The sequence below is a fragment of the Ranitomeya variabilis genome, chromosome 4 (assembly GCF_051348905.1).
Source record: "Ranitomeya variabilis isolate aRanVar5 chromosome 4, aRanVar5.hap1, whole genome shotgun sequence".
Classification (NCBI taxonomy): Eukaryota; Metazoa; Chordata; class Amphibia; order Anura; family Dendrobatidae; genus Ranitomeya; species Ranitomeya variabilis.
In genome coordinates this window covers 21,010,398-21,029,963 of record NC_135235.1, presented here as the reverse complement: position 1 = coordinate 21,029,963, position 19,566 = coordinate 21,010,398, and the positions used below count along the sequence as shown (strand labels likewise).

The 19,566-nt window shown below is 45.3% G+C and overlaps 1 protein-coding gene across 1 annotated transcript in view; it reads left to right on the top strand.

Moving 5' to 3' along the window:
* The window catches only part of SORCS3 (sortilin related VPS10 domain containing receptor 3), a 694,652-nt gene that overhangs the window by 161,400 nt on the left and 513,686 nt on the right, over nucleotides 1-19,566 (top strand). Inside the window, exon 2 of the mRNA XM_077258082.1 lies at nucleotides 8,390-8,457. Coding sequence (XP_077114197.1) covers nucleotides 8,390-8,457 — 68 coding nt within the window. The remainder of the gene's footprint in view (nucleotides 1-8,389; nucleotides 8,458-19,566) is intronic.

Genomic DNA, 19,566 nt, shown 5'->3' with positions numbered 1-19,566 from the left:
TGTCAACCAGAGATAGACCTCCTCTCCATGGCCACTAACTGTTTATTGCACTGTACATGTCAAGGGTTATCCGGGACCGGGGGTATAATGTAGAGGTACAGAGGTCCATTCTGGGGGTTGGGTTATATCCCAACATCAAGAGGAGATCCCTTTTCTTTTTTTCCCCACCCAATAGTAAATGACATACATGTTCTTCTCACTAAATTAGAATATCATCAAAAAGTGAATTTATTTCAGTTCTTCAATACAAAACGCGAAACTCATATATTTTATAGAGTCATTATACACAGAGTGATCTATTTCACGTGTTTATTTCTGTTAATGTTGATGATTATGGCTTACAGCCAATGTAAATACCACAGTTTCACAGTGATGATTACAACAGCCTTACATGAGGCAATGAGCTTGGTATTTACAATAGACTTACAGGAGGCAATGAGCTTGTTGGTTACAATAATCTTACAGGATGCAATGAGCTTGGTGGTTACAATAGTTTTACAGAATGCAATGAACTTGATGGATACAATAGTCTTATAGGAGGCAATGAGATTGGTGGTTACATTAGTGTTACAGGAGGCAATGAGCTTTGTGCTTACAATAGTCTTACAGGATGCAGTGAGCTTGGTGGTTACATTAGTTTTACAGAATGCAATGAACTTGATGGATACAATAGTCTTATAGGAGGCAATGAGCTTGCTGGTTACAATAATCTTACAGGAGGCAATGAGCTTGGTGATTACAATAGTCTTACAGGATGCAATGAGCTTGGTGATTACAATAGTCTTACATGTTGTGAAATTGGATTCTGGGCTCCCCCGGTGGCCACTTGTGGAATTGTACTTGTGTGCATCATCCCCTCTGTTCTCCTGCTCCTATCAGGATGTGGGAGTCGCTATATAACCTTGCTCCTCTGTCAGTTTCATGCCGGTCAACAATGTAATCAGAAGCCTTTCTGTGCATGTTCCTGCTACTAGACAACTCCCAGCTAAGTTGGACTTTTGTCCTTGTGTGTTTTTGCATTTTGTTCCTGTTCACAGCTGCTGTTTCGTTACTGTGTCTGGAAAGCTCTTGTGAGCGGAAATTGCCACTCTGGTGTTATGAGTTAATGCTAGAGTCTTAAAGTAATTTCTGGATGGTGTTTTGATAGGGTTTTCTGCTGACCATGAAAGTGCCCTTTCTGTCTTCTTGCTATCTAGTAAGCGGACCTCGATTTTTGCTAAACCTATTTTCATACTACGTTTGTCACTTCATCTAAAATCACCGCCAATATATGTGGGGGCCTCTGTCTGCCTTTTGGGAAAATTTCTCTAGAGGTGAGCCAGGACTGTCTTTTCCTCTGCTAGGATTAGGTAGTTCTCCGGCTGGCGCTGGGCATCTAGGGATAAAAAAACGTAGGCATGCTACCCGGCCACTTCTAGTTGTGCGGCAGGTTTAGTTCATGGTCAGTATAGTTTCCATCTTCCAAGAGCTAGTTCTCATATATGCTGGGCTATGTTCTCTCGCCATTGAGAATCATGACAGTTTGACCGGCCCAAAAAAAAGGGTTAAATTACTGGCTGAGAAAGGAGAGAAAAAAGAAGTCTGCTACAATTTTTTTTTTTTTTTTTTTTTTCCTCTAGTTCTGAGTGTGCTCTTAATTGAATCACTTGCTAGTTTGCCTATACTGCAGCCTTCCTCTCTTTCTCTCCTTCTTATCCTTGAATGGCTCTGTGTTCACCTGTTTCAAATGGATCTTCAGAGTGTAGCTACAGGTTTGAATAATCTCGCCACAAAAGTACAAAATTTGCAAGATTTTGTTGTTCATGCACCTATGTCTGAGCCTAGAATTCCTTTGCCTGAATTCTTCTCGGGGAATAGATCTCACTTTCAAAATTTTAAAAATAATTGCAAATTGTTTTTGTCCCTGAAGTCTCGCTCTGCCGGAGACCCTGCACAGCAGGTCAGGATTGTAATTTCCTTGCTCCGGGGCGACCCTCAAGACTGGGCTTTTGCATTGGCACCAGGGGATCCTGCGTTGCTCAATGTGGATGCGTTTTTTCTGGCCTTGGGGTTGCTTTATGAGGAACCTCATTTAGAGCTTCAGGCGGAAAAGGCCTTGATGTCCTTGTCTCAGGGGCAAGATGAAGCTGAAATATACTGCCAAAAATTCCGCAAATGGTCTGTGCTTACTCAGTGGAATGAGTGCGCCCTGGCGGCGATTTTCAGAGAAGGTCTCTCTGATGCCATTAAGGATGTTATGGTGGGGTTCCCTGTGCCTGCGAGTCTGAATGAGTCCATGACGATGGCTATTCAGATCGATAGGCGTCTGCGGGAGCGCAAACCTGTGCACCATTTGGCGGTGTCTACTGAGAAAACGCCAGAAAATATGCAATGTGATAGAATTCTGTCCAGAAGCGAGCGGCAGAATTTTAGACGAAAAAATGGGTTGTGCTTCTATTGTGGTGATTCTACTCATGTTATATCAGCATGCTTTAAGCGTACTAAGAAGCCTGACAAGTCTGTTTCAATTAGCACTTTACAGTCTAAGTTTATTCTATCTGTGACCCTGATTTGTTCTTTGTCATCTATTACCGCGGACGCCTATGTCGACTCTGGCGCTGCTTTGAGTCTTATGGATTGGTCCTTTGCCAAACGCTGTGGGTATGATTTGGAGCCATTGGAGGCTCCGATACCTCTGAAAGGGATTGACTCCACCCCATTGGCTAGTAATAAACCACAATACTGGACACAAGTGACTATGCGTGTTAATCCGGATCACCAGGAGGTTATTCGCTTTCTGGTGCTGTATAATCTACATGATGTTTTGGTGCTGGGATTGCCATGGCTGCAATCTCATAACCCAGTCCTCGACTGGAGAGCTATGTCTGTGTTAAGCTGGGGATGTAAAGGAACTCATGGGGACGTACCTTTGGTTTCCATTTCATCATCTATTCCCTCTGAGATTCCTGAATTCTTGTCTGACTTTCGTGACGTTTTTGAAGAACCCAAGGTTGGTTCACTACCTCCGCACCGGGAGTGCGATTGTGCCATAGACTTGATCCCGGGTAGTAAATACCCTAAGGGTCGTTTATTTAATCTGTCTGTGCCTGAACACGCGGCTATGCGAGAATATATAAAGGAGTCCTTGGAAAAGGGACATATTCGTCCTTCGTCATCTCCCTTAGGAGCCGGTTTTTTCTTTGTGTCTAAGAAAGACGGCTCTTTGAGGCCGTGTATTGATTATCGACTTTTGAATAAAATCACGGTTAAATATCAATATCCGTTACCACTGCTTACTGATTTGTTTGCTCGTATAAAGGGGGCCAAGTGGTTCTCTAAGATTGATCTCCGTGGGGCGTATAATTTGGTGCGAATCAAGCAGGGGGATGAGTGGAAAACCGCATTTAATACGCCCGAGGGCCATTTTGAGTATTTGGTGATGCCTTTTGGTCTTTCAAATGCCCCTTCAGTCTTCCAGTCCTTTATGCATGACATTTTCCGCGATTATTTGGACAAATTTATGATTGTGTATCTGGATGATATTCTGATTTTTTCGGATGACTGGGACTCTCATGTCCAGCAGGTCAGGAGGGTTTTTCAGGTTTTGCGGTCTAATTCCTTGTGTGTGAAGGGTTCTAAGTGTGTTTTTGGGGTTCAAAAGATTTCCTTCTTGGGATACATTTTTTCCCCCTCTTCCATCGAGATGGATCCTGTCAAGGTTCAGGCTATTGGTGATTGGACGCAACCCTCTTCTCTTAAGAGTCTTCAGAAATTTTTGGGCTTTGCTAACTTTTATCGTCGATTTATTGCTGGTTTTTCTGATGTTGTAAAACCATTGACTGATTTGACTAAGAAGGGTGCTGATGTTGCTGATTGGTCCCCTGATGCTGTGGAGGCCTTTCGGGAGCTCAAGCGCCGCTTTTCTTCCGCCCCAGTGTTGCGTCAGCCTGATGTTGCTCTTCCTTTTCAGGTTGAGGTCGACGCTTCTGAAATCGGAGCTGGGGCGGTGTTGTCGCAGAGAAGTTCCGACTGCTCCGTGATGAGACCTTGTGCTTTTTTTTCCCGTAAATTTTCGCCCGCCGAGCGGAATTATGATATTGGGAATCGGGAGCTTTTGGCCATGAAGTGGGCTTTTGAGGAGTGGCGTCACTGGCTTGAGGGGGCCAGACATCAGGTGGTGGTATTGACTGACCACAAAAATTTAATTTACCTTGAGTCTGCCAGGCGCCTGAATCCTAGACAGGCGCGCTGGTCGTTGTTTTTCTCTCGGTTTAATTTTGTGGTGTCTTACCTACCGGGTTCTAAGAATGTTAGGGCGGATGCCCTTTCTAGGAGTTTTGAGCCTGACTCCCCTGGTAATTCTGAGCCCACAGGTATCCTTAAAGATGGAGTGATATTGTCTGCCGTTTCTCCAGACCTGCGGCGGGCCTTGCAGGAGTTTCAGGCGGATAGACCTGATCGTTGCCCACCTGGTAGACTGTTTGTTCCTGATGATTGGACCAGTAGAGTCATCTCTGAGGTTCATTCTTCTGCGTTGGCAGGTCATCCTGGAATCTTTGGTACCAGGGATTTGGTGGCAAGGTCCTTCTGGTGGCCTTCCCTGTCACGAGATGTGCGAGGCTTTGTGCAGTCTTGTGACGTTTGTGCTCGGGCCAAGCCTTGTTGTTCTCGGGCTAGTGGATTGTTGTTACCCTTGCCTATCCCGAAGAGGCCTTGGACGCACATCTCGATGGATTTTATTTCGGATCTGCCTGTTTCTCATAAGATGTCTGTCATCTGGGTGGTGTGTGACCGTTTCTCTAAGATGGTCCATCTGGTTCCCTTGCCTAAGTTGCCTTCTTCTTCCGAGTTGGTTCCTCTGTTTTTTCAAAATGTTGTTCGTTTGCATGGTATTCCGGAGAATATCGTTTCTGACAGAGGGACCCAATTCGTGTCTAGATTTTGGCGGGCATTCTGTGCTAGGATGGGCATAGATTTGTCTTTTTCGTCTGCTTTCCATCCTCAGACTAATGGCCAGACCGAGCGGACTAATCAGACCTTGGAGACATATTTGAGGTGTTTTGTGTCTGCGGATCAGGATGATTGGGTTGCTTTTTTGCCTTTGGCGGAGTTCGCCCTCAATAATCGGGCCAGCTCTGCCACCTTGGTGTCCCCGTTTTTCTGTAATTCGGGGTTTCATCCTCGATTTTCCTCCGGTCAAGTGGAATCTTTGGATTGTCCTGGAGTGGATGCTGTGGTGGAGAGGTTGCATCAGATTTGGGGGCAGGTGGTGGACAATTTGAAGTTGTCCCAGGAGAAGACTCAGCTTTTTGCCAACCGCCGTCGTCGTGTTGGTCCTCGGCTTTGTGTTGGGGACTTGGTGTGGTTGTCTTCTCGTTTTGTCCCTATGAGGGTTTCTTCTCCTAAGTTTAAGCCTCGGTTCATCGGCCCGTACAAGATATTGGAGATTCTTAACCCTGTGTCCTTCCGTTTGGACCTCCCTGCATCCTTTTCGATTCATAATGTTTTTCATCGGTCATTGTTGCGCAGGTATGAGGTACCGGCTGTGCCTTCCGTTGAGCCTCCTGCTCCGGTGTTGGTTGAGGGTGAGTTGGAGTACGTTGTGGAAAAGATCTTGGACTCTCGTGTTTCCAGACGGAAACTCCAGTATCTGGTCAAATGGAAGGGATACGGTCAGGAGGATAATTCTTGGGTCACTGCCTCTGATGTTCATGCCTCCGATCTTGTCCGTGCCTTTCATAGGGCTCATCCTGATCGCCCTGGTGGTTCTGGTGAGGGTTCGGTGCCCCCTCCTTGAGGGGGGGGTACTGTTGTGAAATTGGATTCTGGGCTCCCCCGGTGGCCACTTGTGGAATTGTACTTGTGTGCATCATCCCCTCTGTTCTCCTGCTCCTATCAGGATGTGGGAGTCGCTATATAACCTTGCTCCTCTGTCAGTTTCATGCCGGTCAACAATGTAATCAGAAGCCTTTCTGTGCATGTTCCTGCTACTAGACAACTCCCAGCTAAGTTGGACTTTTGTCCTTGTGTGTTTTTGCATTTTGTTCCTGTTCACAGCTGCTGTTTCGTTACTGTGTCTGGAAAGCTCTTGTGAGCGGAAATTGCCACTCTGGTGTTATGAGTTAATGCTAGAGTCTTAAAGTAATTTCTGGATGGTGTTTTGATAGGGTTTTCTGCTGACCATGAAAGTGCCCTTTCTGTCTTCTTGCTATCTAGTAAGCGGACCTCGATTTTTGCTAAACCTATTTTCATACTACGTTTGTCACTTCATCTAAAATCACCGCCAATATATGTGGGGGCCTCTGTCTGCCTTTTGGGAAAATTTCTCTAGAGGTGAGCCAGGACTGTCTTTTCCTCTGCTAGGATTAGGTAGTTCTCCGGCTGGCGCTGGGCATCTAGGGATAAAAAAACGTAGGCATGCTACCCGGCCACTTCTAGTTGTGCGGCAGGTTTAGTTCATGGTCAGTATAGTTTCCATCTTCCAAGAGCTAGTTCTCATATATGCTGGGCTATGTTCTCTCGCCATTGAGAATCATGACACTTACAGGAGGGAATGAGCTTTTTTCTTACAATAGTCTTACAGGAGGGAATGAGCTTTGTGCTTACCATAGTCTTACAGGAGGCAGTGAGTTTGGTGGTTATATTAGTCTTACAGGCAGCAATGAGCTTGGTTGTTACAATAGTCTTACAGGATGCAGTGAGTTTGGTGATTACAATAGTCTTACAGGATCCAATGAGCTTGGTAGTTACAATCGTCTTACGAGAGGCAGTGAGCTTGGTGGTTACAATAGTCTTACAGGATGCAATGAGCTTGGTGGTTACAATAGTCTTACAGGATGCAATGAGCTTGGTGGTTACAATAGTTTTACAGGATGCAAGGAGCTTGGTGGTTACAATAGTCTAAAAGGATGCAATGAGCTCGGTGGTTACAATAGTCTTACAGGAGGCAATGAGCTTGGTGGTTACAATAGTCTTACAGGATGCAATGAGCTTGGTGGTTACAATAGTCTTACAGGATGCAATGAGCTCGGTGGTTACAATAGTCTTACAGGATGCAATGAGCTTGGTGGTTACAATAGTTTTACAGGATGCAATGAGCTTGGTGGTTACAATAATCTTACAGGATGCAATGAGCTTGGTGGTTACAATAGTCTTACAGGAGGCAATGAGCTCGGTGGTTACAATAGTCTTACTTGAGTCAACAGGTAGGAACGATCAGGGGTAGATAATATATTTTGATAGTCTGTACTCTCAGCAGCATCTCAGTCACTTTGTAACAGTTTCTGTCACTTTCCAAGCTTTGCAGCATACACTTCTAGTGTTGGTCACCGCTCTACTCAAGCTCATCTCCCTCCCGGCAGCAATGTCCTGCAGTCACTCACACTCACCAGTCTCTTGCTGTCTTTGGTGTCACACTCCTATTTAGACAAAATCATCAGTTTCCTGACTCTTTTGATGGGGTCTAATCCTCCTCTTTAACGGGAGAGACATAAGACGCCATATTACTCTCTGCTTTGGCAACCCTCATCTGTCTAATGGTGGCTGTCTCGTGTAAGTGGGGACAGGTCTGGGATCTTTTATGCTCCTCTGTGGCCTTATTTAAGCCCTAGTGTGGTACATCCTAAAGGCAATTCCTTCCTCCCTCCCCGCCAGCTAACTTTGGCGCTGGCACTCCCTTCCTTTGTGCCTGTCAGTCCCATCTGTACCAGCTATCCAGTGACACCATGCATGAGGCAGTCCGTGACATAAGCGTGTGTCTCCCTGCAAACTCCAGACAGAACATCACCACTCACCGACCTCATGCTGGCACAATGTCCATCAGTCACATATCTGTAACAGTTTGGTGAAGATCAGACAATCGGTCACTTATGGGGGACTTGGAGGAAAGGGGCCAAAGTTTTGTTGGTCTTGGTGAGCGAGAACCTGTGCAGGACAGACTTTCTTTAGAGGAATCGTATTGTTAGCAAACATGGATCCTGCTGACATCGGACTCTTCTTTTCTGGGTGACAAACATTTAAAGACCCCATTTAGGCATTTTCTTTGGGGCCCATTTAGGCCCTTTCTGCACAAAGTGCCAACATTATATTTGTAAAGCTCGAAAACGTTCTCCAGCAGTTTCACCAAACACATCACCGCCTGATGCGAGGAAAACCATCTGTACTCCGACGGGTGGAAATGTAAAGAGAATTAGCAGCATTTAATTGATTTCTCCAGACGTCTCACATGTCAGATACCGAATGGCGAGAGGATTAGAATAAATGCCTGCGGTCATAGGAATATCTGCTGTGATGTTTTTTGTGTAGCATCTGATCTTCATTAATTCTTGTCATTAATGCTCATTTGCTGTGATCTACTTTTTTCTTCTCTTGTTGGAGAATGTGAAGTTAATATTTTCTCTTTTTCTTCCAGGTTATTCTTATTCTGACCAAGCTGTATGATTTCAACCTTGGGAGTGTGACGGAGAGCTCCCTCTGGAGGTAAGGGCAAAAATTGCATCCCCATAACTCCACTATGCTGCATCAACTTATAGTATTCTCAGTACTAGCACTAAGGCTGCGGAGATTTGCCGGATTCTGACCTGGAACGAGAGGGTATGTATGAGTTATGCAAATTCTCGACCAGTATGGAGCGAGGCTGAGCCCACTAGACAAGCCCTGGCTGGGAGTATGCATAAGTATGCATTAAGTATCTTAAACGAATACTAATCGTATTATTGGGTAAAAAGGGTAATATTTAGAAAAACTTCTTGCAGATGACTGAATGGATGGGGCTAAGCCAAAGGGGGCTGCTTATTATTCTAGGTCTAATATAGGGAGGACAGTGGTACTGGAGGACTTCTGCTGTAGTCAGTAGTCTACAGCCAGAGACAGGTTTATTAGAAGAGGATGATCTCTGAGTGAGGTAGCATTGAGAAGTGGGGAAACAGTTTATTATAATTCACAGTTTCTTATTCCAGAAAAAGCAGAGGGGAGGGTTCTGCTGCAGTCAGTTTCCTTACAGCCAGAAAGGATTGGTAGAATGAGGATGAAGAAGTGGGTGATCTCTGGATGGAGGAGGATTGAGAAGTGGGTAAACAGCTTATGGTTACTAGTCTGTCTCTCCAGAAAAAAAATCATCTAGGGAAGATTTCTGCTGTAGTCAGTTGCCTTACAGAACAGGTTTGGTAGAAAAAAAGGTGGATATGTGGGTGATCTCTAGGTGACGGACGATTAAGAAGTGAGAGAACTGTTTATAGTTCCTAGCTTCCCACAGCAGAAAGAGTATTGAGGGAGGGATTCTACTGTAGGCAGTTGCCTTACAGCTAGATAGAGGTTAATTGGAAAGAGAATGGAGAAGTGAGTTATCTCTGGGTTAAGGAGGATTCAGAAGTATGTAACCAATTTATAGTACCCAGTCTCTCACTACAGAAAAAGTAAGGGGGAGGCTTCTGCTGTAGTCAGTTGCCTTACAGCCAGAAAGGTTTGATAGAAAATGATGGAAAAGAGAGTGATCTCTGGATGAAGGAGGATTGAAAAGTGTGTAAACTGCATATGGTTACTAGTCTCTTACTCCAGAAAAAGTAGTGGGCTATGGCTACTGCTGTAGTAAGATGCTTTACAGCCAGAGATATGTTTGTTATAAGGAGGTTGGAGATGTGAGTGATCTCTAGGTGAAAGAGAACTGAGAAGTGAGTGAACTGCTAATAGCTCCTGGTCCCTCACCCAAGAAAAAAGTAGAGAGGAAAGATTTCTGATGCTGGCAGTTGCCTTACTGACAGAGGTTTGTTATTAGAATATGGAGAAATGGGTGACAGAGGTTAGAGAAGTGAGGGAGGTCTTCTGCTGTAGCCAGTTACCTTACAGCCAGATGGAGGGTTGTTAGAATAAGGATACAGAAGTGGGTGAGCTTTGGGTGACAGAGGTTAGAGATGTGAGGGAGGGCTTCTGCTGGGCCATGTTACCTTACAGCCAGATGGAGGATTGTTAGAAGAAAGACACAGAAGTGGGTGAGCTCTGGGTGACAGAAGTTAGAGAAGTGAGGGAAGGCTTCTGCTGTAGCCAGTTACCTTACAGCCAGATGGAGGGTTGTTAGAAGGATACAGAAGTGGGTGAGCTCTGGGTGACAAAAGTTAGAGAAGTGAGGGAGGGCTTCTGCTGTAGCCAGTTACCTTACAGCCAGATGGAGGGTTGTTAGAAGGATACAGAAGTGGGTGAGCTCTGGGTGACAGAGGTTAGAGAAGTGAGGGAGGGCTTCTGCTGTAGCCATGTTACCTTACAGCCAGATAGAGGGTTGTTAGAAGAAGGATACAGAAGTGGGTGAGCTCTGGGTGACAGAAGATAGAGAAGTGAGGAAGGGCTTCTGCTGTAGCCAGTTACCTTACAGCCAGATGGAGGGTTGTTAGAAGGATACAGAAGTGAGTGAGCTCTGGGTGACAGAAGTTAGAGATGTGAGGGTGGGCTTCTGCTGTAGCCAGTTACCTTACAGCCAGATAGAGGTTTGTTAGAAGGATGGAGAAGCGGGAAAGCTCTGGGTGACAGAAGTTAGAGATGTGAGGGAGGGCTTCTCCTTTACCATGTTACCCTACAGCCACATGCGGATTGTTAGAAGAAGGATACAGAAGTGGGTGAGCTCTGGGTGACAGAAGATAGAGAAGTGAGGGAGGGCTTCTGCTGTAGCCAGTTACCTTACAGCCAGATGGAGGATTGTTAGAAGAAGGCTACAGAAGTGGGTGAGCTCTGGGTGACAGAGGTTAGAGAAGTGAGAGAAGGCTTCTGCTGTAGCCATTTACCTTACAGCCAGATGGAGGGTTGTTAGAAGAAGGATACAGAAGTGGGTGAGCTCTGGGTGACAGAGGTTAGAGATGTGAGGGAGGACTTCTGCTGTAGCCAGATACCTTACAGCCAGATAGAGGTTTGTTAGAAGGATACAGAAGTGGGTGAGCTCTGGGTGACAGAAGTTAGAGATTTGAGGGTGGGCTTCTGCTGTAGCCAGTTACCTTACAGCCAGATAGAGGTTTGTTAGAAGGATGGACAAGCGGGAAAGCTCTGGGTGACAGAAGTTAGAGAAGTGAGGTAGGGCTTCTGCTGTAGCCAGTTACCTTACAGCCAGATGGAGGGTTGTTAGAAGGATACAGAAGTGGGTGAGCTCTGGGTGACAGAAGTTAGAGAAGTGAGGGAGGGCTTCTGCTGTGCCATGTTACCTTACAGCCAGATGGAGGGTTGTTAGAAGGATACAGAAGTGGGTGAGCTCTGGGTGACAGAAGTTAGAGAAGTGAGGGAGGGCTTCTGCTGTAGCCAGTTACCTTACAGCCAGATGGAGGGTTGTTAGAAGGATACAGAAGTGGATGAGCTCTGGGTGACAGAAGTTAGAGAAGTGAGGGAAGGCTTCTGCTGTAGCCAGTTACCTTACAGCCAGATAGAGGGTTGTTAGAAAGATGGAGAAGTGGGAAAGCTCTGGGTGACAGAAGTTAGAGAAGTGAGGGAAGGCTTCTGCTGTAGCCAGTTACCTTACAGCCAGATGGAGGGTTGTTAGAAGGATACAGAAATGGGTGAGCTCTGGGTGACAGAAGTTAGAGATGTGAGGGAGGGCTTCTGCTGTAGCCAGTTACCTTACAGCCAGATGGAGGGTTGTTAGAAGGATACAGAAGTGAGTGAGCTCTGGGTGACAGAAGTTAGAGATGTGAGGGTGGGCTTCTGCTGTAGCCAGTTACCTTACAGCCAGATAGAGGTTTGTTAGAAGGATGGAGAAGCGGGAAAGCTCTGGGTGACAGAAGTTAGAGATGTGAGGGAGGGCTTCTCCTTTACCATGTTACCCTACAGCCACATGCGGATTGTTAGAAGAAGGAGACAGAAGTGGGTGAGCTCTGGGTGACAGAAGATAGAGAAGTGAGGGAGGGCTTCTGCTGTAGCCAGTTACCTTACAGCCAGATGGAGGATTGTTAGAAGGCTACAGAAGTGGGTGAGCTCTGGGTGACAGAGGTTAGAGAAGTGAGAGAAGGCTTCTGCTGTAGCCATTTACCTTACAGCCAGATGGAGGGTTGTTAGAATAAGGATACAGAAGTGGGTGAGCTCTGGGTGACAGAGGTTAGAGATGTGAGGGAGGACTTCTGCTGTAGCCAGATACCTTACAGCCAGATAGAGGTTTGTTAGAAGGATACAGAAGTGAGTGAGCTCTGGGTGACAGAAGTTAGAGATTTGAGGGTGGGCTTCTGCTGTAGCCAGTTACCTTACAGCCAGATAGAGGTTTGTTAGAAGGATGGACAAGTGGGAAAGCTCTGGGTGACAGAAGTTAGAGATGTGAGGGAGGGCGTCTCCTTTACCATTTTACCTTACAGCCAGATGGCGGATTGTTAGAAGAAGGATACAGAAGTGGGTGAGCTCTGGGTGACAGAGGTTAGAGAAGTGAGGTAGGGCTTCTGCTGTAGCCAGTTACCTTACAGCCAGATGGAGGGTTGTTAGAAGGATACAGAAGTGGGTGAGCTCTGGGTGACAGAAGTTAGAGAAGTGAGGGAGGGCTTCTGCTGTGCCATGTTACCTTACAGCCAGATGGAGGGTTGTTAGAAGGATACAGAAGTGGGTGAGCTCTGGGTGACAGAAGTTAGAGAAGTGAGGGAGGGCTTCTGCTGTAGCCAGTTACCTTACAGCCAGATAGAGGGTTGTTAGAAGGATACAGAAGTGGGTGAGCTCTGGGTGACAGAAGATAGAGAAGTAAGGGAGGGCTTCTGCTGTAGCCAGTTACCTTACAGCCAGATAGAGGATTGTTAGAAAGAGGATACAGAAGTTTGTGATATCTGGGTGAAGAAAGATGCCTAAGTGGGTGAACTGTTTAAAATTCCTGGAGTGCCACAGCAGAAAGAGCAATATTAGAGGGTGGTAATTTTTTTGGAGGGTGGTTATACGGGGCTCCTTCTGTAGCCAGTTACCCTAAAGCCACAAAGAAGTTTATTGGAAAGAGGATGTAAACATGGGTGATTTCCAAGGAAGCAAATAGAAGCATTGGTGCTCCAAGCCGTTCTTCGCTGTAAGGCCATATTTCTTCCATATCCATTTCAGTTTCTAGCTTTTTCCACATGAGTAAAGTGAACCTTTCTGTGCTGGTGCCGTGTTCAGAAGGCATGGTCTACCAGGCTGCCCACACTGATAACACTAGTATTCTAGGACATGGGATGTGTGACACTCACCGCTAATTGATTGTCATGTAACCCACCATTTCAGTTTCATAGAGGAATTCATGAATAAAATGAGATGGATTTTTCTCCTGACCGGCTGTCTTCTGTAGCTCGAAAATAGCCACCATGACCTTACGACTCAGAGGAGAAGACAAGCGGCACAATGATGAAAAGTGAAAAGCTGCTTTCTGTGAAAATTCCCCAATTTATATAAATTAGAAAGCAGTTTCGATGTTAGAACTTAAAGAAAAGAGGAATGTATTATTTTTTTCGCATTAATGAGCATTATTTTGCAGTTTCTTCCTACCTTCCATTTCTCATTAGAGTATTTGCTGCGCCTCACTGACCCTGACTGCTAAACCGCGCTCTCTCAAGGATTCGAGTCATGGGCAGCAGAGCAAAAACGCCAAACAGGAAAAATCTGTAATCATTTCATTTCTCCCTTCTGCATCTTAAGCAAGGAGTTAATGATAATACGTTATGTTACCGGCGTCATTACTGTCGTGAATAATGTTTATCATTACAAAAGAACTATGTAGAGTTGTTCTGGATCAGCCCTACTAATGGCAAACGGATGGGTGAGAAATAGATCTGAGCACAGGCGTACATAGAAAACATGGATTCTCAAAGCAAAGTGTGAACGGCGCCAACCCCACTGAGAAAAAAACCGCAGCCAGTACTGGCAGGTGTCTACTGTGTACACCAGTGCGTGACCCCACTCCACACAACTCCACTAGACTTCTGGGGCACACAGATTGATGAGGTTGGGAAGGGGGTAAAATGAACAATTTCCTACATCTTCTCTCTGTTTATTGGCCAGCTGATTCTGGCCTTTTTTTGTGCTTTTTTTATGTAACTTTTACCCTACTCCTAAGTTTAGCCACGATACTATCCCTATCCAGCCCTAGCTCTAGCTCTATGCCTAGCCCAAACTTTAGTCCTAACCCTAACCTTAACTTTAGTCCTCCTAACCCTATCCCTATTCTAGCCCTAACATTTGCTCTATATCTAGCAATAATTTTAGTCCTAACACTAGCTTTAATTTTAGATCTATCCTTATATCTAACTTTAGTCCTAACCCTATCACTATTCTAGCCCAAACTTTAGCTCTATATCTATCTAGCCCTAGTCTTACTGTCAACCCTAGCCCAAACTTTAACTTGCTCTCTAGCCCTAACTTTAGTCCTAACGCTATCAGTATTCTAGCCCTAACTTTAGATCTAATCCTATTCCTATTCTAGCCCAAACTTTAGTCCTAACTAACCCTATCTCTATTTTAGCTCTAACTTTAGTCCTAATCCTATCCCTTTTATCGCCCTAACTTTAGACCTAATCCTATCCCTATTCTAGTACTAACTTGAGACCTAATCCTATCCCTATTCTATTCCTAACTTTAGACCTAATCATATCCCTAGTCTAGCCCTAACTTTAGACCTAATCCTATCCCTATTCTAGCCCTAACTTTATACCTAATCATATTCCTATTCTAGCCCTAACTTTAGACCTAATCCTATCCCTATTCTAGCCCTAATTTTAGTCCTAATCCTATCCCTATTCTAGCCCTAACTTTAGTCTTAATCCTATCCCTATTCTAGCCCTATCTTTAGTCCTAACCCTATCCCTATTCTAGCCTTAACTTTATACCTAATCATATTCCTATTCTAGCCCTAAGTTTAGTCCTAATCCTATCCCTATTCTAGCCCTAACTTTAGTCCTAATCCTATCCCTATTCTAGCCCTAACTTTAGACCTAATCCTATCCCTATTCTAGCCCTAACTTTAGTCCTAATCTTTTCTATTTTAGAAACTTTAGAATCTTTTCTATTTAACTTTAGCTCTCTCTATATATCTAACCCTTACCTTAGTCTTAACCCTAGCCCAAACTTTAGCCCTAACCCTAGCCCTATCCCTAGCTATACCTTTAGCTGTATCTCTAGCCCTAACATGAGCGCTATCCCTAGCCCCAACTTTAGTCTTAACCCTAGTCCTAACTTTAGTCCTGTCCCTAGCTATAAGTTTATCGTTATCCTTAGCCCTAACTTTATTCCTAACCTTAGCCCTAAATTTAGTCATAATCATATCCGCACCTTAGTCCTAACCCTAGTTAGGATTGGAAAAAGACTGTAAAAAAATCACATTCACAATATTCTGTGTATTTTTTGCAGCATTCATAGCTCTGTTAGCAGGTGTCTGCGGTAGCGAGCTGTGAGAGTGCACAGACTGTGACTGCTGTAATAAGAGTATTGTCCTTCTTGTCCCATCTGTACCAGCCGGAGAATAAAGATTCCCACAGATTGTGCTGCAGTCGTTACTGGGCCCCTACAACTCTTGGGGCCCATAACAGCATACTCCCTCCATTGTAGATATGCCGCTGGATTTGTGATGGATACGATATTATATAGTTATTAAATAGATGAAATAGATCACAGGTGTTAGCTTTTTATGTTGTTATTCTACTGCTGTTAGTGTAGATCTATCGGCTATAATATCCCGGAGGCTCCATGTTCTGATTGTTCTGATACATTATTGCTTGTGAATCTGCAGCACTGAACGTCCTTCCAGATAAATAAAAGTGAAAGCCTCAGCAATGGCAATGAAATCAGTATTAATTATACTTCAGTATCCAAGATGCTAAATGGGTTTCACAAGATTATACTAAACACAGCTCCTTACTTCCAGAACAGCGCCACCCCTGCCCATGGTTTGTGTCTGGTATTGCAGCTCAGCTTTCTTAAAGTGAATGAGGATGAGCTGTAATTCCACAATCAACTTATGCACACAAGTGGCGCTATTTTTTTAAATTCATTTATCAGCAATAAACATATTTTTCCCCCATTGTAGCCCTTTCAGTAGGAGGAGTGTTGCTGTCAGTCTGAGCATTGCTGTCAGTCGGAGCGATAGTGTCACTTGGAGCGAAGCTGTCAGTTGGATCGATAGTGTCAGTCAGAGCGTTGCTGCCAGTCGGAGCCATGCTGTCAGTCAGAGCCATGCTGTCAGTTGCTGTCAGTCAGAGCCATGCTGTCAGTTGGAGCGTTGGTGTCAGTTGGAGCGCTGCTGTCAGTCAGAGTGTTGCTGTCAGTCAGAGCCATGCTGTCAGTCGGAGCGTTGCTGTCAGTCAGAGCATTGTTGTCAGTCGGAGTGTTGCTGTCAGTCAGAGCCATGCTGTCTGTCGGAGTGTTGCTGTCAGTCGGAGCCATGCTGTCAGTCAGAGCCTTGCTGTTTTTCCCCCATTGTAGCCATTTCAGTAGGAGGAGTGTTGCTGTCAGTCAGAGCATTGCTGTCAGTCGGAGCGATAGTGTCACTTGGAGCGATGCTGTCAGTCGGAGCGATGCTGTCAGTCAGAGCATTGCTGTCAGTTGGATCGATAGTGTCAGTCGGAGCATTGCTGCCAGTTGGAGCCATGCTGTCAGTCGGAGTTATGCTGTCAGTTGCTGTCAGTCGGAGCAATGCTGTCAGTTGGAGCGTTGCTGTCAGTTGGAGCGCTGCTGTCAGTCGGAGCCATGTTGTCAGTCGAAATGTTGCTGTCAGTCGGAGCCATGCTGTCAGTCGGAGCAATGCTGTCAGGCGGAGCGTTGCTGTCAGGCGGAGCCATGCTGTCAGTCGGAGCCATGCTGTCAGTCGGAGCCATGCTATCAGTCAGAGCATTGCTGTCAGTCGGAGCATTGCTGTCAGTCGGAGTGTTGCTTGTTGTGAATTCTGTTCTCGAACTCCCTCCTGTGGTCATGAATGGTACTTCGGCGAGTTCTGTCCATGGACTCCCTCTGGTGGCTGTGAGTGGAGCTGCTGGTTCTGAGGTTCCTTCTCCAGCTGACCTCATTTAGTTCTAGGCTGGCTGCTCTATTTAACTCCACTCAGATCGTTACTTGATGCCAGCTGTCAATGTTCTAGTACTGGTTCAGTTCTCTCTTGGATCTTGCAGATGACCTGTCTACTCCAGCAAAAGCTAAGTCCCTGCTAGTTAAATTGTTTATCTCTGTTTTCTGTCCAGCTTGCTATCATGATTATGCCAAGCTAGCTGGAAGCTCTGGGATGCAGAGTGACACCTCCGCACCGTGAGTCGGTGCAGGGGTCTCTTTTGCACACTCTGCGTGGTTTTTATAGTTTTTTGTGCTGACCGCAAAGTTGCCTTTTCTATCCTCAGTCTGTTTAGTTAAGTCTGGCCTCCTTTGCTGAAACCTATTTCATTCCTGTGTTTGTGACTTCCATCTTAACTCACTGTTAATATTTGTGGGGGGCTGCCTGTTTTCTTTGGGGAATTTCTCTGAGGCAAGGTAGGCTTTATTTTCTATCTTTAGGGGTAGTTAGCTCTTAGGCTGTGAAGAGGCGTCTAGGCAGAGTCAGGTATGCTCCACGGCTATTTCTAGTTGTTGTGATAGGATTAGGGGTTGCGGTCAGCAGAGCTCCCACTTCCCAGAGCTCGTCCTGTATTTCTAGTTTGCTCATCAGGTCATTCCTAGTGCTCCTAACCACCAGGTCACCATAACAGTTGCTGTCAGTCAGAGCCATGCTGTCTGTCAGAGTGTTGCTGTCAGTCAGAGCCATGCTGTCAGTTGGAGCCATGCTGTCAGTCAGAGCCTTGCTGTCAGTCGGAGCATTGCTGTCAGTCAGAGTGTTGCTGTCCATTTGAGCTTTGTCAGTCAGGGAGTTGCTGTCAGTTGGAGCTTTGCTGTCAGTCGGAGCCATGCTGTCAGTCAGATCGATGCTGTCAGTTGGAGCGTTGCTGTCAGTCGAAGCTTTGCTGTCAGTCGAAGCTTTGCTATCAGTCAGAGCGTTGCAGTCATTCGGAGCTCTGCTGTCAGTCGTAGCGTTGCTGTCAGTTGGAGCCTTGATGTCAGTCGAAGTGATACTGTCAGTTGGAGTGATGCTGTCAGTCGAAGCTTTGCTATCAGTTGGAGCTTTGCTATCAGTTGGAGCTTTGCTGTCAGTCGGAGCTTTGCTGTCAGTCGGAGCTTTGCTGTCAGTCGGAGCAGCGTTCTCCAGGGTTCCATACTTCACCATTACATAAATTCCTGCTGGGAAATAACACAATGTAATTCTCGCTTGTTCATGTGGAAGAAGAAGTTATTTTTCAGTAAAATACAGTAGAATTTCTGAAATATTTGTTATTTGTTGCCTTTCTTGTTTCTATAAGGTGGAATGTATCTCCTGGGATCCCTCACCAGGTCACCCAGTGCTTCCCCTTTATTGCCTTGTTGTTGCCTTTTACCATTAACCCCCGGTACTCTGGATGACCGTTATCTACCATTCTTTGACCTCCGGTAACAGTCACGCAGTTGGCCTCTCATCTTCACTTCTTACATGATTTATTAATGCTCCACTTCTCGACAGGTTTTTATTTTTTTTTACATTTTCTTCTCAATGTGCTGAATTGCCTGGAATTGAAGCCAAGACGGCGCGGCCCCCCGGCGCTTCCTGCGTCCTCATTAATTAATCGTTCCGAGTTGCAGTCCCAGGACCCTCATATTCCAGATGTTTGCTCCTGTGTTTCTCTTCCCTGTGATATGGGGAATGTCCCGCTGATGAATCTTACGCCATCAGATATATGTTTTTTTCAATTTGTAAAACTCCAATCTACTGTGAAAGTGATCAGAACTGAATACTGGGAGAAGTTTCTTAAAGGGATTTTCTGGGACTGCAACACATTCCAGGTGACAGACGAAACAATTGCATTTGCAGCTCTAGATGTGACTGGAGTATAGGACTAGATGGGTAAAGGAAAGCAAAATAGTTACAAAGTAGAATTAAAAAGGTGCAAAACAAAGTTTTTTTTCATCCCGGCTCAAGCAGGAGACCACAAAAGAAAGGCGATTCCAAGAGAACTGTATGTGCAGCTTTAGCAGTGACTGGAGTATAAGACATGATAACTGCACATAAGTCAAGGAAAGTTGTTACAAAGTGAACTATGATCTTATGTAGATTGGACATTTACACAAGAAGATTTTCCATCCATGTTCACTCACAGAACTGAGACTGCAACACAATGCTGATACAAAGTGAACAAGTAACAGCCAGAAGAATGGTGTTTGCTGATTTAGCTGTGACTGGAGTATAACACTTGATGGAACGCCCCATGAGAAGAGAAAAGTAAAATAGTTAGAAAGTTACTTATTTGTATTGGAAGTATGCAAAAGATTTATCAACCAGGCTCACCTCCTTCAGCTGAGACTGCAACACCAAGCAGGTTTCCAGTGATAGCCAAGAGAATTCTGTGTGCAGCTTTAGCTGTGAATGGTGTATAAGGTCAAGAGTAAAGCAAAACCTTACAGAGATGCTTATCAGTCGCCTCTTAGGCCGCCGTCACACATGCGAGTTTTACGGACGTAAAAGCGCAGAAACTACGTGCGTAAAACTCGCATTACATACGGCACAATGCTTCTCAATGGGTCTCGTCCTATCAGCCGTATATTACGGATCCGTAATATACGGCGTTCTACGGCCGC